General features: G+C 53.7%; 8 protein-coding genes across 8 annotated transcripts; 6 read left to right on the top strand and 2 right to left on the bottom strand.

The window, feature by feature from the left end:
- Positions 1–2,998: 2,998 nt before the first annotated feature.
- SPBR_03800 (regulator of g protein signaling domain containing protein) lies at positions 2,999–4,042 on the top strand (the record flags this gene model as incomplete). Its single annotated transcript, XM_040762090.1, has 1 exon — positions 2,999–4,042. One exon carries the CDS (start codon positions 2,999–3,001, stop codon positions 4,040–4,042), a length of 1,044 nt encoding a protein of 347 aa, XP_040623012.1.
- A 138-nt stretch (positions 4,043–4,180) lies between these two features.
- SPBR_09237 (uncharacterized protein) lies at positions 4,181–5,340 on the top strand (the record flags this gene model as incomplete). The annotated part of the gene is made up of 3 exons (XM_040767363.1): positions 4,181–4,192; positions 4,265–4,368; positions 4,605–5,340. 3 exons carry the CDS (start codon positions 4,181–4,183, stop codon positions 5,338–5,340), a joined length of 852 nt encoding a protein of 283 aa, XP_040623011.1.
- Positions 5,341–6,954: 1,614 nt separating this feature from the next.
- On the top strand, positions 6,955–9,073 carry SPBR_03640 (glycerol-3-phosphate dehydrogenase; the record flags this gene model as incomplete). The annotated part of the gene is made up of 2 exons (XM_040761930.1): positions 6,955–8,854; positions 8,922–9,073. The coding sequence occupies 2 exons, from the start codon at positions 6,955–6,957 to the stop codon at positions 9,071–9,073; spliced, it is 2,052 nt and encodes a 683-aa protein (XP_040623010.1).
- A 2,747-nt stretch (positions 9,074–11,820) lies between these two features.
- On the top strand, positions 11,821–13,500 carry SPBR_03690 (WD repeat protein; the record flags this gene model as incomplete). Its single annotated transcript, XM_040761980.1, has 1 exon — positions 11,821–13,500. One exon carries the CDS (start codon positions 11,821–11,823, stop codon positions 13,498–13,500), a length of 1,680 nt encoding a protein of 559 aa, XP_040623009.1.
- A 1,117-nt stretch (positions 13,501–14,617) lies between these two features.
- SPBR_03643 (transcription initiation factor TFIIH subunit 1) lies at positions 14,618–16,666 on the top strand (the record flags this gene model as incomplete). Its single annotated transcript, XM_040761933.1, has 2 exons — positions 14,618–14,753; positions 14,853–16,666. The coding sequence occupies 2 exons, from the start codon at positions 14,618–14,620 to the stop codon at positions 16,664–16,666; spliced, it is 1,950 nt and encodes a 649-aa protein (XP_040623008.1).
- Positions 16,667–16,992: 326 nt separating this feature from the next.
- Positions 16,993–20,420, top strand: SPBR_03576 (uncharacterized protein; the record flags this gene model as incomplete). Its single annotated transcript, XM_040761867.1, has 2 exons — positions 16,993–17,068; positions 17,095–20,420. The coding sequence occupies 2 exons, from the start codon at positions 16,993–16,995 to the stop codon at positions 20,418–20,420; spliced, it is 3,402 nt and encodes a 1,133-aa protein (XP_040623007.1).
- A 726-nt stretch (positions 20,421–21,146) lies between these two features.
- SPBR_03849 (uncharacterized protein) lies at positions 21,147–21,869 on the bottom strand (the record flags this gene model as incomplete). The annotated part of the gene is made up of 1 exon (XM_040762139.1): positions 21,147–21,869. The coding sequence occupies one exon, from the start codon at positions 21,867–21,869 to the stop codon at positions 21,147–21,149; it is 723 nt and encodes a 240-aa protein (XP_040623006.1).
- Positions 21,870–23,019: 1,150 nt separating this feature from the next.
- On the bottom strand, positions 23,020–24,268 carry SPBR_03768 (uncharacterized protein; the record flags this gene model as incomplete). The annotated part of the gene is made up of 2 exons (XM_040762058.1): positions 23,020–23,470; positions 23,553–24,268. 2 exons carry the CDS (start codon positions 24,266–24,268, stop codon positions 23,020–23,022), a joined length of 1,167 nt encoding a protein of 388 aa, XP_040623005.1.
- Positions 24,269–26,283: the final 2,015 nt, after the last annotated feature.

The raw sequence follows: 26,283 nt of genomic DNA, 5'->3' as shown, positions 1-26,283 counted from the left end.
TTCTCTGTTTGCTAGCCTGTAATACTGGGGCTTATCTTTTTACTACTTATTCAGTCTGTACGAATTATGACAGTTTTACATCGCCTTGTTGTGCCGCTTGTGAAGACTTTTCGCCTTCACGCCCTGTGTGCAACCACTCCTTGCAATCTGTCTCTCGGCCCCCGACTCACTTTGTTTGGCTTTGCAGACTTTTGACCCTGGCTTAGTCGGGCGACAAGGCTCGCCACTGGAACTCTTCTAGCGTGCTTCTAGTGCAAGATTTTCCTGAAGCGGGGCCAGTCGCGAACAAAGGGACGAGACGGAAACAGAGGACAAAGGAAAACTAAGCGTATGATAACTACTATTCGTTTTCGCAATTGCCCATTGCCTACTGTGCATTCCCATTTGTCGTCTGTTTTGCAGCCGTTATCTAGAGCATCTCGTGCAACTGCGCTAGAGCGCCGACCAGGCGCTTTCTTGTAATGGTAAGATATACTTCTACTTCCCATCCGAGAATCACATGAGTATCTTGCAACGAAGAAGTTTGCTTTTTACCTCGTTCTGCGCGCACCCTTGGTGCAGGAAAGGACCACCAGGTTACACCGACCATGACATTTGCGCTTGGGCCGCCATCTTCGTTTCTTTGGTTGTGGCATCTAGTTTTAAGCCAGTCCAACTGCGGCGCACCCGGGCTCTTTCATTTGCGTTCCTCCTTTTTTACGGAGTATTGCCCTCTGCCCGATCGTTCTCCGGTTGCCAGTTGCTTGTTTGGCTCTTTAAACGATCCGTCCTGCGTCGCTTCGCCCCGCCCCTGTTTGCCAACGCCTTGGCCACATTCTCGTTTTTCATCGGCCCTGCCGTATTTACTTTCAAAGTCGCCCCGCCATACATACAGCGGTGGCGTGGCCAGCAGTTCGCCTTGCGCCGTGTTACTGCGCTACTTCGAAAGCGAAACCAACACAGGCCATAACAGAGGTACTTTAGAAGCACCTAGAAGAGAATATATAACTTTTAAGTTAAAAAAATGACCGAATGAGAGAAAACTCAAATGGAATTGATTGGGGTCAGGGGCGTATTGCGGTGGTATGATGGTGACAACACAAAAGTTAAGACAAAAACACTGGATTGTCAACTGACATTGATTCTGTAGCCGTTGGCCGTTAAAATTGCACTTGTTTGCTCCTGATCGTCCACCGTGTTAGGGCGGACTTTTGGCCTATGGTTTTCACTCCCGGCCTTCGTACCCCCCTCTCTTATCAAGTGCGCCCGTACAGAGTGTGTGTGAACCCACAACAGCGCGCCCTTGTTATGACAAACCTACATTCCTTTGTGAGCTGCAAGCTAAAACAGAGATTTGTGCTTTGCTGCACACTGCAGAACGTGCTAAAGCAGCCTTTGCGCAGAGGATACGTCGTAATAATTGCACCGGTTGACAATGTGCAAGTGTACGACAGCTGATTTGGATGGACAAGCACGCTAGCGACGAGTCGGATCCTGCCCACGACGTGGCTCATTTATCTGGTCTACACATATTCTCCGTACTTCGTAATGATTTCGCCCTCTATTCTGTTGATCGTTATTTTTTTTCTATGTGAACACTATTCTTACTAAGTGATGGCTCAGTCCCTCTGAGACTTGCATCGAATCGCTTCGAGATGGGCATAAATGTGTGGCAGGTTGGGATTCAGTATCTTACCATGGTTGACTGATCAGAAGGGAAGCACGCTATCTGCTAGTGGTCTGCTAATCCATAATCCCCTTCTGATACAACTCTCCAGCTACTCCTAGCCTGCATATTGCCTTTACGCTGGAAAACATTCCAGAAAAAGGCCTGGAAGCCCGCTAAAGTACTCGGGTGCTTAGGGTTGCATTTCTGGTGTCTCCCATCGCCTCCCTTCATCGAAAGGGGGTGCGTCTATCCCAAATTGCCCCCCCCCCCCTTTTGTACCTTCCCCCCTGTTGGTGCCGCTTGCCATGTACCGCACTCCGCAATGATGGGTCACCTTTTCTTCCTGCCCGATGGATCTGGCTGACTAGTCACACCCACATTCCACTCCACAGAACAATTCGAAGCCCCGTAAATGCGAAGCAAGTGAGCCAGTCTGCGCCTTCGCTGCCCGCCAACAATCACGAAATTCCTTCTATGGAGACGCCGGTACAAGGTACTTTCTTGTACCCACCAACAGGCACAGTGACTAGCTGGCCATCCTTCACTGCTGTCTTCTTTGCCTGGGCCGCTTTCTCCTCTTTAAGATCTTCGCATCGTCCATTCCTTCTTCTGCCGTCTTCCTTCACGCCTTCCCTTCCTCTCTCCTTTCCCTTTTTGTATATTGTCCCCCCCCCCCCCCCAAAAAAAAAAAGGTCTACTGTCGAGCCCACTTCCTATTCGGTCACGTTTGCTTCTTTTCTCATCACCCTGTCATTATTACTTTCGAAAGATTTTGGATCACGACTCGACCTGTTGTGTTCCTGACTTTACGACTTTGTTTCACCTCGCGATCGGCTGTCGCCTGTCTCGTCGGCTCTGTCTGAATATCGCCCGACTTATTTTTTCAGTTCTCTTGTGTCGCATCGTTTGCCACCGCATTTTCAGACTATGCTGCTTCGGAACGCTGCATAAAATCTGGAAACTCCTTTTCCCCAACTCGTCTACCCTAGCAGAGGCCCCTCACACATCGCCCAATTAGAACAACTTGCATGGCGTTTCTCTGTGCCGACTTTTGAGGCTTTGTCTCCCGTCTTGGGCATCCTTCCATACAGACTAATGGTCAAATCCGACGTCAACCTATTCGGCTCTGTCGAAAGTATGAAACGAAGGAGGATTCAGATCACCTCAAAACTGCCCTACCTTAGCACTTCCACCAGCCCACGACAGCTTTCTCCTGAGCCCTCAACAGTTGCGGGGAGGCCTGGAGTTGTTGGCCTCGGCGATTGCGTGGTCACGTCACAGACTCGCTCGCCCCCATCATCGTCTTCGTCATCTCTTTTGAACGTATCTCTTCCGAAGTCTACCACAACCATGGCATCCTCACGACCAACAAGTGTCGCTTTTCTCGCGGCGACCAACCGCCCAACCCTCAAAGACATTCTCGCGAATTCCGCACCACCACCATGGACCCTCGGCGCCTTTATGGCTTACCTGTCCCAGAACCACTGCCTGGAAACGCTCGAGTTCACCATGGAGGCCGAGCGTTATCAGACTACGTTCGCTCAAGTGCAACTAGACGAGGGCCAGGACGATGCCGCACAATGGTCACAAGACGCACGCGACTACACTTGTGCTATTTGGCGCAGACTTCTTGGCACCTACATAACGCCTTTAGGCCCTCGCGAAGTCAACCTTCCTGGCCCCGTCCGAGACCGCCTCCTTGCTCTGGATAAGAGCCGTTCGCCTCCCCACCCTAGAGAACTCAACGAGGCTGTCACCATCGTCTATGATCTTATGAACGACTCGGTCTTGCTCTCCTTCGTTGATTCTGTAAACACGACCGCCCATGAGCAGGACCAGCCCATGACTAACGATGCCGACGACCACCAGCAACATGATGCTCGCCAGGGTCGCACTCGTATGCGTATGCCGAAGGACTCATCACGCCCTCGTGGCGATGATTCCAGCCGCTCCCCCAAGCCGTCGTTTCTGCCCCAGCTGAATCTCACTCGCCGTAGCGAAGGCCGGGGCCGCTCGCCTTCGGCCTCTTCCGCGGATGCATCCTCAGTGGAGCGTGTTGGACTTATCGATGACAATGGTAGCTCGACCCCTCCGGCTGGCGAACCGCTTACGCCGCCGACAACGCCACCGACGTCGGATTGGAACTTCAGCACATCGCCGAACGGCCTGCAGCGTGCCATTTCCGTCCACAATGCTGGCTGGAAAAGAATGAGCGCAAAGCTGGGCCTCGGTAGTCTGAACCGAATGACACGCTCCAGCCGCCGCCCCAACAATACTTCGAACGGCAGCAACCACAGCACAGTCGCCTGCGAAGGCTCCTCCTCGGCATCCGCTGATGGCGATGCATCGAGCGGGATGGCCGTTGACCAGCAGCAATCCGGCCAGAACTTATGAAGGCGGCGGGTCGTGTCGCAACCGAGAAACTCTTCCACGAGCACAATCACACCAGCGTCCACTGACAGCGCAGCAGTCCCTGCAACTGCACCAGGTCATACTGACGTCACCGATATCAATGCCATTCCACCCGAAACTATGGCAATACCGGTTCCCATCCAGAAACAATCAGACGAACAAATTGCTGCGTCGACTCGTTAAAGAGCTGCTCCATTGCCGCAGTTGAGTTATAGTTTGGTCATTGACAGTGGCTTTGAATGGAAGGAGCCTCATCCGAGACAACGCTTTGTTCTCGGCCCGCCGGCAACGGGGCACAAGCGACCAGAGTGTGTCAAGTAACGGTCACAGAGCCAGTTGCTATGTCCGCGTCGACATTGACCGATGCTCAGCGTAGTGTCCGATGCGAAACGGACTTGTCTCGGAGTGCGCCGCCGTCTTCTCACGGAATTTGTCCCGAGAACGCGGCATTTTCGTCGCCTTTGTCTTCGATATCGCTCCTAACTAGGCCAACGGACGGTGAAGTAGTTACCTCTGCTTGCTGGTTGCCTTTTGACGTTGGCAGTGATGATGACAGTGATTACAACGGCATCCATGATGATGACCAGCCATTGGACTTCCACATCGATTGCAACTCTTGCGGCGAAGCAATCGCTGCAACCAGTCTTTACGGCGACGAGCTTACCATCACATTGTCAGACGGCGACGCATCTACGGTCCGCGGGGTCATCGTTCCAGCACATCCATTGATGAACTTGTCCAACTTTCTGGGACTTCGGTCAGCAGCTCCACCACGGTCGATCGTCACGCAGGACAGCAGCATCACCATCCGCCAAACCATTGGTAGCAGGTCCAGTAACATTACAGACGATGTTGGCTTGAGTCGGCTTTCCCGCGCAACCACGGCAAGCCTGAGCTACGATAATGATTTTTACAGGTGGGAAGCCGAACTTGTGCACCGCAAGTCGAACTCGTGCTCTGTTGCTACTAGCCTCCCATCATTTATTGATGACTTGGCGCGCAGCGTCAACAACAAAAACCACAGCAACAGCAGCAGCAGTACCACCAGTGTTGTTAGCATGAGCTCAGGCCGCGGAGAAGCAATTGGACGTCGGCGACGTGATGGACAAACGCGACGGCGGAGTTTCTTCCATCGCATGTTCAGTGGCAATCGTCGCGGCTATCATAGCGGAAAAAATTCGCACGTGCCGGACCTGCTAAGTCCACCTTCAACAGCAGCTGTGCCCACCGTGGCTAGTCCTTCAACAGTAGGACGGTTTCGGTATCGGAGGCATCTTTGACCTCGGAATCGTTCCCCAGCGAACCACAGTTGACGTTATTGGTCAGCAATTATACCACTGTGCGCGAAAGCAACCGGCTCTTATTTTCTAACCTGCCTGGTCCGTGGAGGCATCATCCTACCTGTCATCTTCTCTTAATTTCTCCCCCCTCTTAGCCCTTATCTCTCTTTTTTTGTCACATAATCTGGTCTCTACTCTTCGCGGCAAAAATTCCCAAGCAGCATCGTTTGCTTTTATAATCAGTTTTTTTCTTCTTCTTAGCATTGCTCGGAGTCATTGGAATAGAAAAAGGATGTTGAACGGTTTATGGCGTTACGATACCGAGCTGATCTTTAGCTTGTCTCTTTTGGGCAATCAGCTCTCTTGTTATTATAGAATGATTTCGTGATTCTTCTGCTCTTCCAATGAAAAACGGACAGCACGAGTCAAGAGGGTTCAGGCCCAGTCAGACGAGTAACGATTAATCAATAATTGCCTTGACAATGGATTCTGGTTTGATTGAGTTATGACTGCAGCAAAGGGACTGCTTAGGCCATACTAAATAATCGTTTACGTATGCTGTACGTCGAAGGACTCTCGCGTTTTCCGTATATTTAAGCCTTTTAAGCTGTTGCAGAGAGTCTGGTGCAAAGAGATTACAGCAACAAATGTGATATTGTTGTGTGTATACGACGCTTATTCAGCCACGAGACGCCCCCACTTTAGCTGTTCCAGACCCATGCCATTGGAGGAAATATTCTGACCAGGATAGGCAGGAGGGCAGTTGCTTTTTAGCATGTCGGCCTCGTTGAGCGATAGATAGTACAGTGAAGCTGCCCGGAAGAGGAAGTGAGGTCTGAGACCAGTAAGCTAATTGTGCTATGAGATCTTTACCCATATGAGAGTTACAGCTACTTCCGGCGCTGAATCGGAGACACCCCGGGCTGGCGGCAAACGAAAGCCACGCAAGAACACAGATTTTCGCTTGTCGAGGCAAGCTGCGATCGAGCCGTAGAACAGCCGAATAATGGGGAAACGAATCGATTTTTCTCGTAAACAAAAAAGGTGCTCTGGTTGAGAGGATCGGACTTTCTGTCGTAGCCGCGGAGACTACAGTGTGTTCTTTTTCCCCTTTAATAGAACCTGTTTGATGGGCAGCAGTCGTTCTTTCTTTCTTTTTTACTTCTTTCGTCCTGCCCAAGTTTTTGGTTCTTTTTTTCCCCCAAGAAACATTTAATTGCGAATTTGACGATTTCGTTTCCTAGGCGGTCTCTTTCAACCGCTATTTGAACCAAACGTCGCTTCTCACCTAAACCGATCTACCCTTGCTCCACCGTGTCGTCATCGCTCTCACTAGTGACTGTTGCTGCAAGCTGGTCATCACCAGCTAAACCTATCAGCTCGTATGTTAACGAGGTCCTTTATTCCGTGTCCCCCGTCAACTTCAATTGACCCCATTCGCGTCAGTTTCATCAACATTGTTCTATCGACATTGCAGCTCTGTTACAACGTTGCATCCTTTCTTTTCGATAGGGCTGGCTCCTCGACGGCCAGCAACAGCAAAGCAAGTATTTCTCAAGCTCACGTCAAGCGACAGCTTGAAGCTGCTCTAGTTCCAATTTTTCAACAACCACAATGCGTCGCTTCTTTGGTCCGGGCACCTTTCGTCGGGCGGCCATCGCCATCGGTGCGGCCACAGGGACGGGTGGACTTGTCTACTATGTTTATCGCCCGCGCAACATCCCCGGTTTCGAGCCCCCTGTAGTCCCTCCTCCCATCTATGGCGCCGACGGCACATTCACTTTGCCCCGGTTTCCTCGCACAAAGCCACGCGACGAGCATATTGCCGACCTGAAGAAAAGCACGAGTGGTGACAAGGATGCTGAGTATGACATGCTTATCATTGGCTGCGGCGCTACGGGTTCAGGTGTGGCCCTGGATGCCGCTACACGCGGTCTGAAGGTGGCTGTCGTGGAGCGTGACGACTTCAGCAGCGGCACCAGCAGCAAAAGCACCAAGCTCGTACACGGCGGTGTTCGCTACCTCGAAAAAGCCGTGTGGAACTTGGACTATGCGCAGTACGAGCTGGTCAAGGAGGCTCTGAAAGAGCGCAAGTACTTTTTGCAGACGGCGCCGCATCTCAGCTCGTGGCTGCCTATCATGCTGCCGCTCGACCGCCTGTGGAAAGTCCCCTACTACTGGGCCGGCACCAAGTTTTACGACTTTTTAGCTGGAAGCGAGGGTATCGAGAGTTCGTACTTTTTGACCAAGAGTAAGGCCATCGATGCGTTTCCCATGCTGAAGCAGTCGGGGCTGGTGGGCGCGCTTGTGTACTACGATGGCGCCCACAACGACTCGCGCATGAATGTCAGCATTGCCATGACTGCCGCTTTGTACGGTGCTACTGTGGTCAACCACATGGAGGTCACTTCTCTGACCAAGGACGAACATGGTCGCCTGACAGGTGCCACCATGCGTGACACGGTGCAGGAGCGTGACGGTAAGACCGCCACAGACATTACAGTGCGGGCGAAATGCGTCATCAACTGCACGGGTCCCTTCACCGATGGCATTCGCAAGATGGACGACCCGGCGTGTGCCGAGATCGTGGCCCCAGCCTCGGGTGTCCACATCACTCTGCCAGGCTACTACAGCCCCGGCAAGATGGGCTTGATCGACCCGTCTACGTCGGACGGCCGCGTCATCTTCTTCCTGCCTTGGCAAGGCAACACCATTGCCGGCACTACCGATGAACCTGCTGCTATCGCCAAAAACCCTTTGCCCGACGACAAGTCTATTGAGTGGATTCTTAACGAGATCCGCCACTACCTTTCGCCTGATATCAATGTGCGGCGCGGCGATGTCCTTGCTGCTTGGTCCGGTATCCGCCCGCTGGTCAAAGACCCCAAGGCCAAGAACACCGAGTCACTAGTGCGCAACCATCTGGTCGACGTGTCACCGTCGGGCCTGCTGACATGTGCCGGTGGAAAGTGGACGACGTACCGCCAGATGGCCGAAGAATGCGTTGATGCCGCTATCAAAGAGTTTCGCCTATTGCCGCAGCCGTTGGTTAATGTGCCCCGCGTGAGCGGAAGCGAAGCTATTGACGATGGCGCCATTCTTGACGGGTCCTGCCAGACGCATCAGGTGCGCCTCATTGGTGCTCACGGCTTCAGCCGGACGCTATTTATCCACCTGATTCAGCACTTCGGCTTGGAAACTGATGTGGCCAAGCATCTGACCGAGAGTTACGGTGACCGTGCCTGGACCGTTGGCTCACTGTGCGGCCCTACAGAGAAGCGCTTCCCTGTCCGTGGTAAGCGAATTTCACAGCTGTACGACTTTGTCGACGGCGAGGTGCGGTATGCTGTTCGCCACGAGTATGCGCAGACGGCCATTGATGTTTTGGCGCGGCGGACCCGGTTGGCGTTCTTGAATGCCCAGGCGGCACTGGAGGCTCTGCCCAAAGTCATCGACATTATGGCAAAGGAACTGAACTGGGACCGACGCAGACAGGAATACGAATGGAAAGACAGTATGTGCTTCCCTCCCATTGCAAACGTTAGAATTTTTTTGGCCTTGACTAACTACCAACACAACAGCCGTCGCGTTTCTGGAGTCCATGGGTCTCCCTCAGCCCATGCTCACGGCCACCCGGGCCCAGGTCGAGTCCGGCAAGTTCGACTTTTCGTCATCCCTGGAGTATAAGATGTATTCCCGCCATGATAAACCCAAAGATGAGCCCGCATCCTAGAGACACCGTGAGATATTCGTCCAGGAATGTTACCACCTGTCATACGATTGATACAGAGACCATTTGAAGAACAACGGAGCACCAAAACGCGGCAGATGCGTGGTCCCCATCCACTCCGCATAGAGGCAATGATAGGCCGAGCTCATTGAAAATTACGCACATTCCTATGGCGCCTTACACTATACTTACCGACGTACTTTGCAGCCATGCTGTGTACGCATGCAACATACACAAGACTGTAGTCGACGGCAAGCCAAGGGATGGGTGGGGAAGCAAACGACATGCCAGATGAGGAGACATTGGATTTTGGCCCCGATGGTTGAAAGGCATCATAATAATGGTTTAATTTACCGTCCTAGGTAAGTGCCGTTCTGCGATGTTTGGTCTTGCCTTGTTTGACTTCTGTCAGCCAGCAAACAAATTAGGCAGGTATATATTATAGGCGGCACCTTCCCTGGATTTTTTTCGGTGGCATATCATGATGCGTTTTAATTTTCTGTAAGAATTATACGAAATAAGAATTATACGAAATGTACATAGGTGTCCTCTAACCTCCCACAGACATTATTATCATATGACTTCAATTACCCATGGAATATTCTTATCCAACACACAAGTATAACGCAGACAATGGCCGCAGGGCCATCCTCGTCCAACTGTTCTCACGCCCCCGCTACCTGTCCCAGTATCGAAACCGCGTCCAATCTGACTGGCTGTCGAACCTCATGGAGACACAAAGATTCATCCGAAAATACCCCCAGCAGTGTTGACAACGATGACGCCGCCTACATAGTCCCCGGCATTCCCGCGTCCAGTCTGCCACGGGGATCTATACCAGTTCTCGCAGAAGATGGTTCATACGCTCATATCAACAACAGTGCTGGGCCACCACCCATTTCCGTTACGCAGAGATCCACCTCTCCGGCTTCAACCGCCTCCGGCGTCGCTGATCCTTCAGGTCTTCGAGAAGTGATGCCATGGGTTCAAGATGACGGGATGCACACCGCCAGAGTGGAGTGCGAGCATACTGATCAATCAGCATCCATAATCTTGCCTCCTCTCCGAGTTCTTGTCTACCGCCGACAACAGAAGCTAAAAGAGCAAGAAAAGCACGGGCCGACTCGCCAGACAGCACCCAGACCAATCCTAGCACCCCTGCAACCGCAATACACCCCCCCAAGGCGCCGTCCCACGCCACCGGGTGTACCATCTTTTGAGTCCGCAAACCGAACGTTGGAGTCACGACTGGCGTTGCGGCGCTACGATACTGGCCAGCCGAGGCACAATACTAGCAATACTAGTACTGTACGGACAAGCAGCAACGGTCTCAGTAACGGCCCTTTTTCGAACCTCTCCCTCTAGCGGCGGAGAGAAAGGCCCGCGACAGCATCACCGAGCCGTTTCGGTTTCAGCTCCGGGTGCAGACGCACACGCGGCAACGGCACGCGCCGGCAGGGAACCGGCGGTGGCACTAGCACTGGTGGGTGTTTTAGCCTGTTGCACGGACACTCCTCGACTCTTCACAGCTCGTCACCTCCACGTCCGCTGCCGCCGGTCTGGCGTCCGCCGGTTAGCCAGCACACAATTGTGAACCATCCTTGGGCGCGAGAGACGTTGCCATTTGCAAGGCCCGCGTCGCCGCCACCGCCAGTGCCAGCTCCACCAGAAATACCACAGGCTTCAGAGCCGACAGACTTAAACAGAGGGCAACAAGTGCCATCTTCTTGGTTCAATTCGGAAAATGGCGCCGACAATAATGCTTGCACACCGGGTCCTCGGGGCGCGAGCGATACCGTACCAGAAATCACATCGGTACAAACGATGGCCGAGATGGAGGCCCGCGATGGCAGGCCAGCGCGGCGCGTGACGCTGAGTGACTACAGTTTTTTACAAGAAAGGCAAGATGAGGGTGTAGAGAGTGCATATCCTACGTGCACGCGTCCTGGAGCATCAGGAGAAGTGCACGTTGCCACGACCGAGCCTGTTCCTATTGCTATTGCACCTATGTCTTCCCATTTTTCCGCGACAAGGGATCATCCGGGCCGAACCAGTGTAGACACCCCTCCGGTAGAATCGACCTTCTGTTTATGCTGGAATTGGCGTGCACCGAGCTGGACAAACAGCTGCTTCTCTGAAGAGTAGTGGGTGTCTCTTGACCTATATATCCTGTGAATAAAATAGAATCAACCCAAACCTAAAAGTACGACCTTCCTTCTTATTTCACGACATGACGACAACATGACCGCAGGGCTGACGCAAGCGTGACGGGTCATCGTAGTGCATAAAGCGCCCGATGCTCTACTTCGCCAGCGTATAGATCATTCCCGTCTGCGTAACCTCAAGCGTATTACGCTTTTGACATTCTTAAATACTCCATATCCTGTTTTGAAAATAGTAATTGTAATTACTGTACCGTAATTACTCCATACGTTGTTTTCTACATTGAGCGTTACACGCTCCGTAAACTATGACTACTAAAGTTAGCGGTATATGCTAAGCTTTGTGGGATACCCAAAACATTGTTGAGTACGTAATATTTTGTGCCATCCCGCTATTAGGCCTTTTTTCCTCCTTTTGCTTGCTAACCATCCCGTATCACGACGGCAAAGTCGTTTTGACGCCGATCCCGGTCCTGCAGCCACACAACGATACAAGGGCAGATTGATCTTAGACGGCCAATAACTGCGTCCTGTCATCAATCACCAACGAGCCTTGATTCCCGTTATCCACCTCATCTGGCTCAGAAAATGGATCCCGCGTCCGCCACCGCCCCCGCGGTCGCGGCGGTTACATCATCAACCACCACGGCCTCAGATCCTGCGCAGACGTCGCTGCAACAAAAGTCCCTTCGCCTGCAATCTGTGAAGGAGATCCGGGCACTGCCGTCCTTCCAACCAGACCTCTACCAGCGCGGCTGGTTTTCTATACCACACCCCACACTCCCGCTCTTGGCTACCGCCCACAACAAATCCGTCACCATCTTTTCTCTCACCACATTCTCTGCTCACAGTTCATTGACCGGCGGCCACAGTAGGTCCATCCGCTCGGCCACATGGAAGCCAAGCTTACCGCCCAATAAGCTGTGCCTGGTCACGGGCAGCTTCGACTCGACTGCGGGTCTGTGGCGCTATGAACAGAACGACCAGTCGGGCAGCGGTGCGCGCCTGGAGACGGAGATCACGGCCGGACGCCGGCGGGTGGGCAACGGCGACAGTGACGACAACGATGGCGAAGATGACGACGAAGACGACAACGACAAGGGCGACGAGGAGGACGACGGCTGGGAGTTTACGCTCGTGTTGGAGGGCCAGGAGCATGAAATCAAGAGCGTCGCGTTCTCGCCCTCGGGCCAGTACCTGGCGACGTGCAGCCGCGATAAGTCCGTCTGGATCTGGGAAGACGTCGGCGGCGACGAGGACGACGACGAATGGGAGACTGTGGCCGTACTCAATGAGCACGAGGGTGACGTCAAGTGTGTCACCTGGTGCCCCGACGTGCCCGGCCGCCGCAGCGGTAGTGGGCGCCATTACAGCCTGGACGTGCTGGCCAGCACCAGTTACGACAACACAATCCGCATCTGGCGCGAGGACGGCGACGGCGAGTGGGTGTGCGTGGCCGTTCTTGAGGGTCACGCGGGCACCGTTTGGGGGGTGCAGTGGGAGACCGACCTTGAGCGCAAGCGCTTTCCTCGTTTGTTGACGTGGTCTGCCGACCAGACTCTACGTATCTGGGAGCTGGAAGAGGAAGACGAGGATGCGGAGGTGGGCACTGACGGGAAAGGCAGCGGCCAAGGCGCGAACCCACTGTTCCGCAGCAATCTTGGTGGTGTCCCCAACACGATGCGCCGCTCCCTGCACGAGCCATGGACCTGTACGGCCGTGCTACCACGCGCCCATACGCGAGATATCTACTCCGCGTCTTGGAGTGGATCCAACGGCCTGATTGCGAGCACGGGCAGCGATGGCACAGTGGTGGTGTACGCCGAGTTTGATGGCCCGGCACCAAGCGACAAGGATGATGTGACGACCGAGGACGAGGCTGCCGCTATGCTTGACGGAGATGTTCACATGACCAACGGCAATAACAACGCGCCAGCTGCTTCGAATGGTCGCAGTCGCAGCCCAGGACGTGTCGCCAACCATGCCCATAATCACGCACACGGCCACGACCACGCTCATGATCATGCTCAAGAACACGACGAGCAAAGCCGGCACCAAACTCATTCCCATGCCACTCACCACAGCAACGCCCCGGCCAGGCACTGGCGTGTTGTCGGCAAGGTCGCCAGCGCTCACGGGCCGTATGAGGTCAACAATATCATATGGTGCCGCCGCTTTGATGCCGGCACCGATCGGAGAGGCGTGGAGGAAATGCTGGTGACAACTGGTGACGACGGCGTGGTGCGGCCATGGGAAATTATTACATAGAAGGTGTTCGCGCAATTACAATTCAGAAAGTCTGATAACTGTAAGGCATGTATGCCGTCAGACATAACTTTACGAGGTTGCACATGTCAAAACATCGAACATTAAAGGTACGATAAATATTAAAATATATATTTATAGATGAAGGATCCAAAGCTCGAGCTGGGTATCGCTAGACTAAGTTGTAAGACGTTTTTGAACTGGCATTATTTTGATGTACATGCTTAAAACTCCTATTATAGGTAATAATAAGACGAAACAACCAGTTGTTCCAAGTATGTAGAGATAATATAATAAAAAGGGAAAGAAAAAGCCAAAAGTCGAATACATGCAAAAAATAAAATAAAAAAATAAAAAAATAAAAGACTGGCCAATCTATCCCCCCCCCCCTCTCTCCCCAAGGCAATATTCCCATTGACACTCGTAGTCCCACACCCTCCGTTCCGCTTGTGTCTTTATTTCAGCTGCATTGAGCAGGAATGCGCAAAGTGCCATAGAACAGCGCAGCCGAGTAACGGAAAAAAAACTTGTCGACAATTCCGGCTCTCAGACCTTGCAACGGGGGCAAAAGTAGAGCGCACTGTAACGGTTTGCTACTAACGCGCATCCTCCGGTGCGTTCAGCGCCCTGTTTCGCTCCACGAACAGCGGTCCGACGCTGAAAAAAGGACCGTGTATTTTTGGGGAGACACTGTGGACTGGTGATAGAAAACTGAACTATTACAGCGTGGTATGAGGTAGCGGCCTGTCAGAATGTGGATGTCACGGGACCAGACGATCATAGCATGATAACGGCTGTCGTGCACCACGACGGCGACCCACTTATAGCTGCCCACTGAGCTTCCTTGGCGCGACCGCTCAGGACGTAAGTCGAATCCAACGTTGGTTCTTGTTTAACACTGCACCTTCGTACGACCGGAGAAAAATTCGATGCGATAGCACTCTAGCGGACTGTGAATGGCGCCTTGACGCTTTATACAGCGTGACCTGCTGTGTGCTGGACGACAGCTGCGAAGTCTGAATGACGACGGAGGCAAACTCGCGTGACGACATTTTTAAGCTGGTCTGCCTAGACTAGACGAGCAGCACGGGTATTTAGAGCCCACAACACACCGCCCGGCATGGCGGCTGCTCAGGGGAATGCCGTATACAAGAAGAAAGAGGGCATCCTTGCGGTGTCGGACGACCACACCCGGGTCACATGGACACCTGTGGCGGGAGGATCGGCCGTGACGCTGGCGACAGCGAACATTACAAGTGAGTCTGGCTTGGTATAGCCCCATGTGCCAGGTGTGTGACTGTCCTCTTGGCAGAAACTGACGGGTAGCATAGATTTGCAGCAAACTCCCGACACAGTCCCCAAGGTCATGCTCAAGATTTTTGAGAAGATCCCTGGCACCGAAGGCGAACCGACATCCTACCTCTTCCACTTCAACCACCCCAGCGACGCCCGACCCCAAGCAAATGTTGTCAAAGACCTGCTGTCGCAAATAATAGCAGACAGCCGTGCGAATGACCCAAGCCTCCCAAAACCAATCTCTGCCGCTGGCACACCTCAGCCCGATGGTGGCACTCCGTCGAGCGGTGGCCGAGCCAAGGCCGCAGATGCCGGTGCGGGACTCTCCGCCGCCATGTCGTTTGCCAACACCGTGGCCGCAAAGCCTGCTGCAGAGCGCTGGTTCGACGACAGCCAGCTAAAGGTGGACATTGAGCTGCAGCAGTCCTTGATGAAGAAGGACAAAACTCTCCACCAGACATACATGGACGCACAAAAGTCCAAACCGGAATCAATATCGGACGCTGCCTTCAACGCGCAGTTCTGGTCGACGAGGACGTCGCTTCTTCGAGCACACGCTATCGAGACCAACCAAAAGAAAGGCGCGTACAATGTGTTGTCGACCATCAAACCCAAGACGGTGGACGGCGAGTTGAAGCTGAACATCAGCCTTGAGCAGGTGCAAATGATCCTTAAGCAGCACCCCCTGGTGCAGCGCATCTACAACGAAAACGTTCCGCGCATCCCCGAGGCGCAGTTCTGGTCGCGCTTCTTTTTGAGCAGACTCTCCAAGAAGTTACGAGGTGAACGCGTCTTGGACAGCGAGCGTGCCGACCCGCTGTTTGACCGATTCGACGAGGCAGATGATGCGGTCGTATCAAGTCTTATCCTCTCTTCTCATGTCCCGCATACAATCGACCTCGAAGCCAACGAGGAGAACCGAGGCGGCTTCAAGGGCGGAAACCGCCAAGATGTCGAGATGCGGCCACGATCCAACATCCCCATTGTGCGCACGCTGAACAGTTTGAGTGAGAAGATCATGGCGACGGTCGCGCCGTCTGATCAAGACCCCACCACCACCACACAAGCCGACATTGACACGCAAGAGGAACTGGCACTGCGGGACTTGCGGGGAGACGTTGAGACCAGCCGCATTACTTTAAGCGTGCGCGAGCAGAGCCGGTTTTTCTCCGACAACAGTGCAGCCTCGGCAAAAGACCAAGAAGAATACGACAAGCAGGTGCCGTCTGAAGTACTGTTTGATGTTCAAGCGGACATTGACACACTAGAAGGTGACGGCGCCGGTGGTATCGACCTGCACGCAGGGCTCGGGATTGACGAAGAGAGCGACAGCGACGAGGAGAACGCCCGAAGACCCGACCACGTGGGTTCGCGGGCCGCACGGCAGGCAGCGCAGAAGCAGGTTCTCGCAGCGGTCGCCCAGAAACGTGCCGAGCTCTACGGCCACAGCAGCGACGAGCAGACACCGATGGGAATCCCGGCGGAAATTGCACAAAAAGCGTACATTACAAACGCGACGACGACGGAGTTTCTCAAGCAGTTCTGGAACGCATTTTTATCCGGGGATCCAGATCGGGCACAGGAACTGGCATACCACGTAGAATCACTGGCGCGGTCCATGGCACGGATTGAGGCCGTAGCCGATGAGGCCGAGGAGGTGCGGAACAAAGTGATCGACGAGAAGAAGGAGGAGATTCGCGTCAAGTTTGGTCGCACAGGCCGGCGCATCAGGTGGCGGCCGGAGATGATCGGCGGCGGTCGAAAGGCAGTGCATGTTTTGCTTGGGCCAACCGTTACCAGTCTGGAGACAGCCCAGAATTTGTACAAGGCAGCGCTGACGGTCGAGGGGCTGAAGCCAAGCACCGAGTCATAATTGGGGCCGTAAATAGATAGATGTGCCTTGCGGTGTAATTACCTGGATAGGTGGAATAAAATACCACTTTTTTTATTTCAATGGCTTAATACTTCGTAGCAAGTAAAATACTAATGACCCCATTAGCACTTGTAGCGACCTTGTCATTTCACAGGGGAAGGTATGGCGCTAGCCTTTAGTGGCCACGAGAAAGCTGTTGGTTTAAACAGGCTCAGCTATCCCGGCTTGTTATTGGCCAGGATTAGCGCAACTACGTATTATCGGGTCTCTTTACGAAGAATTTCGCATCGGAACTTTCATCCGCTGTTTTACCATCCGACCTTCTCATGCAACAGGCCCGCGCCGACAAGAAAGGGACACGCTACGACTCCCAGAACAGCCCAATGCGACGGGCAGCCAACAGTACGTGTTTCGGATGCATACCGTAGGGGCCCGGGCCCTACAGTCGGTGGCGGCGGCACCCAAACAATACCGCCGTCGCATCATCCCCAATAGGCCGACGCTCGGCGCTGTCCGTGGCTTCATCGGCTCGCCAGCGCGGTCCGCACGAACGGGTGAACCCAATCCCAGCCGAGATGATGAACCACGACCGCAGGATGCGGCTAGCGGAGGCAAGGGGGCTTCAGAGGGCAGCGGCCCAAGCCAGGACACATGGCCGACAACGTCAACTTCGGTCAATACAGCTGCTGGCCAGACAACCCCTTTTACGCCACCAGCTCCCACAGTTCCGACAGTACCAATACCGGAATCGGAACCCGCAACGGCCACGCAATCAGCCGACGGGCCCAAGGAGACATTCTCGGTGGCCGTTGGGATTGGTGGTGGGCGTAATCGAGCAGCACGGACCCGGAACCAGGACGGCATGCCGGCCATTACCCTTCCCGACTGGTTCCTAACGGACCGAGTTCGTCTGTACCGCGAGGACCATACCACCTTTACGTCCGCACAATCACTCAGCTCCGACCTCGAGGCAGCTAGCAATCTCATATTCCCCACACCTCCTCAGACCTCATCGCCGGACGACACCGACCTCTCCTCGCTCTCCATTGGCGATCGGGAGACACTACACCGCTATTTTGACGCCTGGGTAGATGGCGCCTCCTGGGACGCGCACAAGGTCGCCCAGGCTGCAGCGCATCTGCGTGACGGTCAGCAAATTGAGGCCGTGGCAAGGCGGGGGGCTGCCATTGCTGCCGCTGCGTCATATGCAGTAGCATCCATCGCATATCACGGCCCTGGGGAATTTCCTTTACCTTTAGAAAATGTATCTGAGGTGACGAAAACGGCCCAGATTAGCCGGCTGGACCCGGATAATGCTCTGAGCCTCCCGCATCGTCCATTTGGCAAGCCATCCAAAGAGGCGATCAAGGCGAGCCTGGAGAAGGGCTCGCCACGCTCCATTGCAATGGCAGCAGACTCTGCCATTGCGCATGGTATCCCTACAAGGACCGACTTCGGCGAGTACCTCGTGTTCCAGGAACTATATTCTACAGTTGCGACTGAGTTAGGCGCCGTGTCACCGGCGAAGTCGGGCAAGGACTCGAAACGGCCTGTGTCTGTCTTGGCTATTATGAACTACAAGGGCCGGAGCAAGGCTGTGAATGTTATTGACGACGTGGCCCGCGCCCTGTCAGCGCATGTGGTTCATCTCGATGCTGGCAGCATTGCAAACATTGCAGGACCCTATCTCGGCCAGACAGCCTACTGGGCTCGCGGGAATATTGCCATGCTTGGCTATTCGGCGGCGCTCAAGAATGGCCAGACGGTTTCGCGAAGTTTGCCCAACAGCGACGACGACTCCGACGTGTCTCTGTCGCGCATACCCGTGTCCATTATGAGGGTTTCGGGGATGTCCCGGTTGCCAATGAAAGGATTCGCAACATCTGAGCCGGACGACCGATGGGATGATCTCAAGATTAACAATGTTCTCGAGGCCATGGTTCGCGCTGCGGATGCTACATCCTTGCCGTCGTCGTCGTTGCCATCGTCATCACCATTATCACCGCAGTCAACAAAAATGACACCTACGGCCACAAAGCCACATAACCTGATCCTTCACGTCCACCACTTTCTCGAACTGAGCTCCACCATCGAAGGCACTCAGATTCTCACCAAGTTACGCAACATCGTCGACCGTCTCTGGCAAAAGGGCCGCAAAATCGTTCTGGTTGGTTCTACATCAGCCGACATGAACGCGAACCCTAGTCTTCTAGAGAGAGCGGAGGACTTGCGCCAGGAAGACTGCCACGTCATTCCATACCGCGTGGCTGAAGGCACCTCGACTCGCAACATGGAAGCACAGGATACATTCAACGAAAATATGAGCAACATCCGGGCAATGATCTCGGCACTGACGTCCCAGCAGCTGAATCTGAATGCGTTCGCATGGCCAAGCGGCGTCAATGCTGAGCTTAAATCTGCCCTCTCATCTACAATCTTTGACATTCATTGGGTGTACCGCTTTGCCGCACAGGTTATTGGTAACAGCGGATACATGCCTTCCCCACAGCCCTCCTCACACGCACCCGCTCTCTCGTCACAGTTGAAAGACACTCTCAACGAGCACTCCTTCCTACGGGCGCTCCGATCCACGCAGGACCAGGACAAGATGTGGAAAGAGACTACCGGCGCCCAGGAACCCTACTACTCACCCCTTACGGTCAACCAAGAAACAGATGCTGAATCTGAGCCAACTCATGAGGTTCGCATCGGCGGCATCCTCAAAAAAGTGTCGTCCAGCGACTACACCGAGTACGAAAAGAAGTTTCTCAGCGACCTAATCGATGCCAATGAGATCAAGACTACCTTTGACGATATCGTGATACCAACTGAGGTCAAAGAGTCCCTCAAGGCCCTGACCTCCTTGTCGCTTATCCGTCCAGAGGCTTTCTTGTATGGTGTACTTGCTGCGGAACGCATTCCCGGCTGTCTTCTGTACGGACCCCCTGGTACAGGCAAGACGCTCATGGCCAAGGCCGTTGCCAAGCAGAGTGGCGCCAACATGCTTGAGATCAGTGCCGCGAGCATCAACGACATGTGGGTCGGCAACAGCGAGAAGAACGTCCAGGGTTTGTTCTCTCTTGCGCGCAAGCTGTCACCTGTCGTCATCTTCCTCGACGAGGCCGATGCGCTGCTCGGCGCCCGCCAAACCCGGCCCGGCCGTGGTGGGCATCGTGAAACCATCAATCAGTTTTTGCGCGAATGGGACGGCCTCGCATCCAACATGAAGGCGTTCATCATGGTGGCTACAAATCGGCCCTTTGACCTTGACGAGGCCGTGCTACGTCGCCTCCCGCGGCGCCTCCTCGTGGACCTCCCACTTCGCGAAAGCCGCCTTGCCATCCTTCGTGTGATGCTACGCGACGAGATGCTCGACAGCGAAACCGTCTCTCTCGAAAAACTGGCTGCCGACACCGAGCTGTACTCGGGCTCCGATCTCAAAAACCTCTGTGTGGCAGCCGCCATGGCTGCTGTTCGCGAGGAGGTGCGGGCACAAGCTGCACACACGGGCCCCGATCCGTTTGTGTTCCCGGAGCGGCGCGTGTTGTCTGGCCGCCACTTTGACCGCGCACTGCAAGAGATTGGCGCAAGCATCAGCGAGGACATGGCATCCCTGCAGGCGATCCGTCGGTTTGACGAGCGCTACGGCGACAACAGTAGCAAGCGCAGGCGCAAGCGGCAGCGGGGTATGGGCTTTGAAGTGGCCAAGGGTCCGCCGCAAACCGAAGAGGCCCGTGTGCGGCAGCCCGCTTAGTCAAATTTATAGGTGTGGGATGTGTCGTGCGTGTTTTGTTGTATCCTTGAAGTGTAAGATATGGCAGTCAGACCGCGTTGATGCACGAGGGCCGTCGGTTATTGTAAATTTCAATCCTATAAGTAGCCTTATTTTTTCCGTACTAAGGTCCAAAACCAATTGTTTTTGTTTGTATTGCTAGATAGATAGCACATAGAATAAATATCGTCATAATGACAAAAAAAATCGTCCTTAAAAACGTAATTTTGTCACTAGATAACAAATCAGTGAAAATGGGCGAGTGAGTTCCAAAACCTTTGGCGAGAGTTCGTACCCATCGCCACACCGTAAAAGGAAAACAAATTCGACGTCATGTAAACAAAGATGCGTAATGTTTCATATACAACGTGACGAACAACGTGACGAAAAAGTGCTGCGCTGGTTGTTTCCGCCATACGTAATGGTTGCCCTTGGGGAACCCCATTTTATTTTTGTTGCTTTTCACTAAAACCCCTTCTGTTGTCCTCGTCGTTGATCGTAGAGTGTTGGCTGTGTTTTCTTATTTTTGTGCGCTCGTGAAGCCACCCCACTGTTTTCTGTTTTGCAAAAATGACCTAATAATAAGGAGGTGGTTTCGACACTGCATACAATGTCTGATCCACTTGACATTAATTTCCCTTTCTTCCGCATCTATGGCCCTAGCAATCACGGCCGTGGCCCTCCCTCCAGTGGACTGCCATTAGCCTTCTAGCTAGCGACAATGGATGGACTGCTGGCTTCTATAGAGTGCCGGAGCTGTTCCTCGGGTGCCATTTGGGGGTTCGAGATACCATCATCCTTTGTGACTTTGTCTTCGGGCGCGCGACCAGGGTCGCTTAGTTGATCAGGCTCGGGATCCGTGTTGTCACCTCTGATCGGCGACTGTGGTCCAGCAACCTCGATTACCGACTTGGATCTTTCCCGGCTACTCCTATTGTCGGACGACGAGTCGCGATGCTCTGCTTTGTCATTATCCCCGCCACCTTCGTCTTGTTGAGAAGGCTCGCTTGAAGGCAGGATCCTCTCTTCAGCAAGGAGCCTAGGTGAGATGCCGACGATATCGTGATCGTTCCCAGTCCACTCCCGAATCTCGGGCCGGAGCGGATTATCCAACTGCCACGCGTCCGGCCCGACCCTCTTAGCAATTCCTACCTCGGGCCGCGTGGCCCAGTTGGTCAATGTGGGATCGGACTTGCCGCCAAAGAAAACCAGCGCCTCGCGGCCGGCGGCAGCACCCTCGAGATGTCGCGCTACGTGCTCCATACGATCGTCCCATGCACCGTTGCCATGGAACTCAACACCACAACCTGGAGACGGACAAATCATATAATCCGGCAGCCGACAGCGCGGTTTGATACCGTCCAGCTGTAGATCTTTCATGCGATTTTCCCATTCTAGAATGGCGGGATGGTTGGCAGTCTTATTTGCCATTTTAGCTTGCTTCGTCAGCTTTCGAACATGTGATGGTGTGTGCATCCGCCGTAAATGCTGTGTGAAGAGGTCTTTTCGGTTAAATATGGCACCGTTGGGAAGAGAAAAGCTGCTGTGTGCGGCACCGGGTGCTTTGTTTACCACCTTGCTACATAATTCCACCTGGCAAACCCAGTAGTGTAGCAAAATGTGCTGGCTCATGACGTGACGCTTCCATTCGTTCTTGCTGGCAAAAGTTGATTCGCACCCGGCCCAGTTGAATACACAGTGGAAGGGCCGCGTGTGCTGTTTTCGCACGTGGTTCCGCAGCGACTCGATATCCTTAAACCCAGCGTTACATTCGCTGCACATGTGGTTCTGGCCAGCCAATTTAATCGAGATCTTGAACGGCTTCTGTGCGGCAGCTACAAGCAACGCATCTCTTTCCGAAAGGCCGCTTTCGACAAGTTGGCGAGACAGTTCTTGCTGAGATACACGCTGTTGCTCGTGCGGCTGATGAATGCTGGTCTGTGGAGGCCTGTACACAGCTCGGTCGGTCGACACTGGGGTCTGTTCAATACTCTGGTTTGTTAAGAAAGTAGATCCGGGACCCGAAGGAAGAAGTTTTCTTTCAGTCGGCAATGCCTTTCTGACCTTCTTAAGGCCAAGATCGCTGTCAACACCGCTAGTTGATGTTTCGAGTCTATCTGACGCGAACAACTTCCGGGGAGTGAAAAAGTTGGCGGAAGGGAGGGGTGGGTAGCTGGCGGCGCTATTGGCCGTTGATGGGTGTCTTGGTGGTAGTGGAGGTTCATCTTCAGCCCAGAGTTTCGCAGAGAGGTCTTCATCAATCCTTCTCAATAGGTTGGAAGGGATGTGTCCTATTGTGCTGTAACCAACAAACGACCCAGCAGGACACCTGGCGAAGAGTTCCCATTCAGCTGCAGGAACTCGAACCACAATCATGGTCGAGAACCCCGAGTACAGTCCCTCGATTTGAACGCTGTTCCGTGCCCGTGGATTTGCGTCGTATATCCACTGGGCCCATTTGCTAATATCCGGTGCGCCGTTCAGGATACGGATGCAGAGTACAACTATGGAGAAGAGTCAATAAACTCGAGGCCACTCGTGGGGATTGCACAGGACATAGCTCCCTTCGTAAAATTAAGCTTCACTTACCTTGTGGCTCGTTCGGAATGGGGGCAAGAACAATGCTGCGGAACTCTTGCAGGTAGTAATGATTTGGCAAGTGTTGTTGATCTGCGATGGGTCTTGGTACGGGCTCTTTGGGTGGACGGCCGCGGCCGCGGGGCTTATGTATGGTCATCCGGGCCGCAACCCGCTTATGCAGAGTTTCGACTAATAGTGAGTCGCCATATGCGACGGTGGACAACTCATCGGCCAAGGCCTTTGTGAAGCTGACATGAGCTTGCTCAGATTCGACAGGAGGCGCATCGATGACTTCGACGGCCTTGCGCCGTGCGGTACCGAGAGGGTTTTTGGTATATTGAGGATGGCGGATGCAGTTGTGGTCCAACAGCAACAGTACATCACAGAGTGAGCCATTATAAGCTGACTCAATGGCCCCCGAGTCTATGGCAATGTCGGCACCATCATGTCGTCTATTAAAGTTAGCTTAATTAGGGCTTGAACTGTCTAGTACGTTCCAACGAGAGAACAGAAGCAGGCGGTGTGGTAACGTACGGCATCCAGATAGGGGGCGCCCCCGGTGTCTCGCTCGCGAGACAACGTCCGGCGTAGTGGAGAATAGCCAAATTCTCAGGCGTGTTGTTCTTGCTAAAAAATGCCTCCACCGTAGAGTTAAGCACCCGCTCAGCGTCGGTTGAGGGGATCGAGACAGTCTCCGTGGCATAGTTAAACGAGTGCCGAAAAACAGAGTCGAGGCGCCATGTGGCTTCTTTGACCTCGTCGCTGTCTTGTTCCCAGTAAAGGAGTAGTACGCTGGCACCCGCGTACGTCGGAGACCGCCGATCCCAGCCTGTACTCACCGCCTGCTTGAACTGCCGACTGACGTCCGTTATGGTCTCAAGCGGCGCACGGTCGCTTGCGATGATGACAGTGTGGCTGGCGGAATTTGTCCGGCTAGCGACGTTGCCGTTCCTGCTTGCATACGTGCTATTGGCAGCGCTGTCATGGCCGGACACCGGGCCATTGGGTCTGCTGGTGCGGTGGTCGTGAGCCGATGCGACGAGGAGCTGCGCATGGCTGGAGTCGTTTACGGCCAAGAAGCCACTGCCGTTGCGGCTGTTACTCTCGCTGTTGTGGTCTCTGAAGAGTACTTGGTGTGCAATGTTTTTAATGTCACCGGGGCCAGCAGGGCCAGCCGGATCGAGGCGCGCGCGCTTTCCAGATGCCGAGGCAGCCTCGTTGTCCGTGTCCCGGTACCGCTTGTTGTCCATTTACAAGTAAGTCGGTAGCAGATGGCGACGGGGAGCCAATTGGCGTAAATGGTGCGCGTCGTCACGAAAGGCCACGAAACACCACTGGGCGAAGAATGCGCAGTCAGTATCGTGTTTGGCGTTTGCGACGCGGATGGCGATGCGCCAGGCGAATAAAACTGGACGTGCGGAGGCCTTGATGCGAGAAGTGAGGTGATAGCGTCCAAAAAATTGCAGATGTTCCCAAAATAAATTGGCCAAAAAGGGAAACAAACCAAGAATGGAGAACGGCCGACAAAAATGGGAAAGGAGGGAGGAGTCTGGAAAATAGAGAGCGAGAAAATGGCCTTCCAAAGGACACAGCCTTAAAGATCCTCCATTACACCAGGTGAGACGAGAGAGGAGGCTGGCGGATGTGGAAGTGGGCACGGGTGGGACAGATTAAGACGCGAGGCAGGGCTAGCAAACAACCGGGGTCGCATTAAGAGTCCCGGAATTGCGGTGACGTTCCCAAAACCATTGATAAAAGGTACAGTGAGAGAGTGTTTAGTCAAAGGGTGATAACCTGAAAAGGAAAAGAAAGAAAAAAACCCCAAAGACGGAAACAGAAGAGCAGGGTTAGTTGTCTAGGAAAACGTGAGAAGGGAGTCGGGGAAGGCTGCCCAGAGTAGACGTAGGAAAGGAGGAAGGAGCGAATAAGAAAGGTGGCTTTCGTGGTTGTGTATTGGTGCTTGTTTGTGTAAATGGAAACAACCTGAAGAGGCAGTGTCATTCAGGATATCATTCAAGACTACGTAGGAAGGTGCCTCTGGGGCGAGGGTTGAAAAGAGAAAGAGCAATGGATGGCCCATTGCAATTTACAGGGCAAGCCTTGGTGAAAGGTAAAGCACAAGACAGTATAACTAATATGGGCAAGACAAGGGCGCATAGCAATGGAACCCACAACCAAACACGGTGCTGCTTGCATGTTGTGGTGTTGTTGTATTAGCGCGGGCGAGGCACCAAACGGGCGGGCTGTGAGCCTTTTCACATTTTGTAGCAACGATTTTACCAGCAGTCACGTGAGAAATACGGCCGAGGCAGACCAGCCAACCACAAATGAGGGCACCAATAACAATCAGAAGACGGGAAAAGAACAAGACGAGGGGGATGGTGCTAAAAGACTTTCAAACGAAGCAACAGCCAACGAGAGGGCGGGGACATGAGGAATTTAAGAGGGCAGGAACGAACAGCTAGCTAGCTCACTGCAACTCTGCATGGCCCGACCTACAGAGTTGAACAACGCACATTTCCCAGTGAGCCACGATGGCAGCCCAATGATACATGGCTCCGATTCGCCGCGCATAGGCGGGTCTCGGTCGAGCATCGACGACAAGCAACCGCTGCAGACCGGCTCGCATAGTAACAAGCCGAGCGGCTAGGAGGGCGTAGAATCGTATCTTTCCTTGGTCCCCACGGACCTCGTTTATCAGCTGTTTCCGTGACTTATTTTCACGCAGCGCATTTGGCCTCTTAGCGGCCCTGCAGTGGAGTCGTATTTTGTACACGTCGCAGGCTCTGCCACAGACACGATTCAGTTTATACCTAATGCTCCATAGCATCACGTCGTGTGCTCCCAGCCAAACGCTGTGGTTTCGGCCAAGCCGGGCCAGGCTCACAGTACACCAATGTGCGCCTCCGTGTCTTCAAGAGCCGAGTGTGAGTGTTCTAGAAAAATAAAAATTAAAGGGAGTCGAGAGGCCCTTGTCCGTTGCGGCCTGACCATGAACAAACTACTCCGTATGTCGTACATGCAGTGCAATGCAATGTACACCGTGCTTCGTTTCTCCCGCCGGCTGTACGGCATATAAGACACACAGCACGATATTGCTACATGGCTGGTTGGTGACTTTCATGTAACCTCGAGGTTGAGGGCATGTGTTAGTGGACGGCAGGAAGTAGAGGGACGCAGTAGTGAGTGAAATTGGTCGTTCGGGCTCTTTATTTGTAATTCAGCGTCGTGGCAGAGCTGCAGCGAACGTCGGAATGCAGGATGA

Source organism: Sporothrix brasiliensis (assembly GCF_000820605.1).
Source record: "Sporothrix brasiliensis 5110 chromosome Unknown Cont14, whole genome shotgun sequence".
Taxonomy (NCBI): domain Eukaryota; kingdom Fungi; phylum Ascomycota; class Sordariomycetes; order Ophiostomatales; family Ophiostomataceae; genus Sporothrix; species Sporothrix brasiliensis.
The sequence above is the reverse complement of the archived record's forward strand: the minus strand, read 5'-3'. Positions and strand labels throughout refer to the sequence as shown.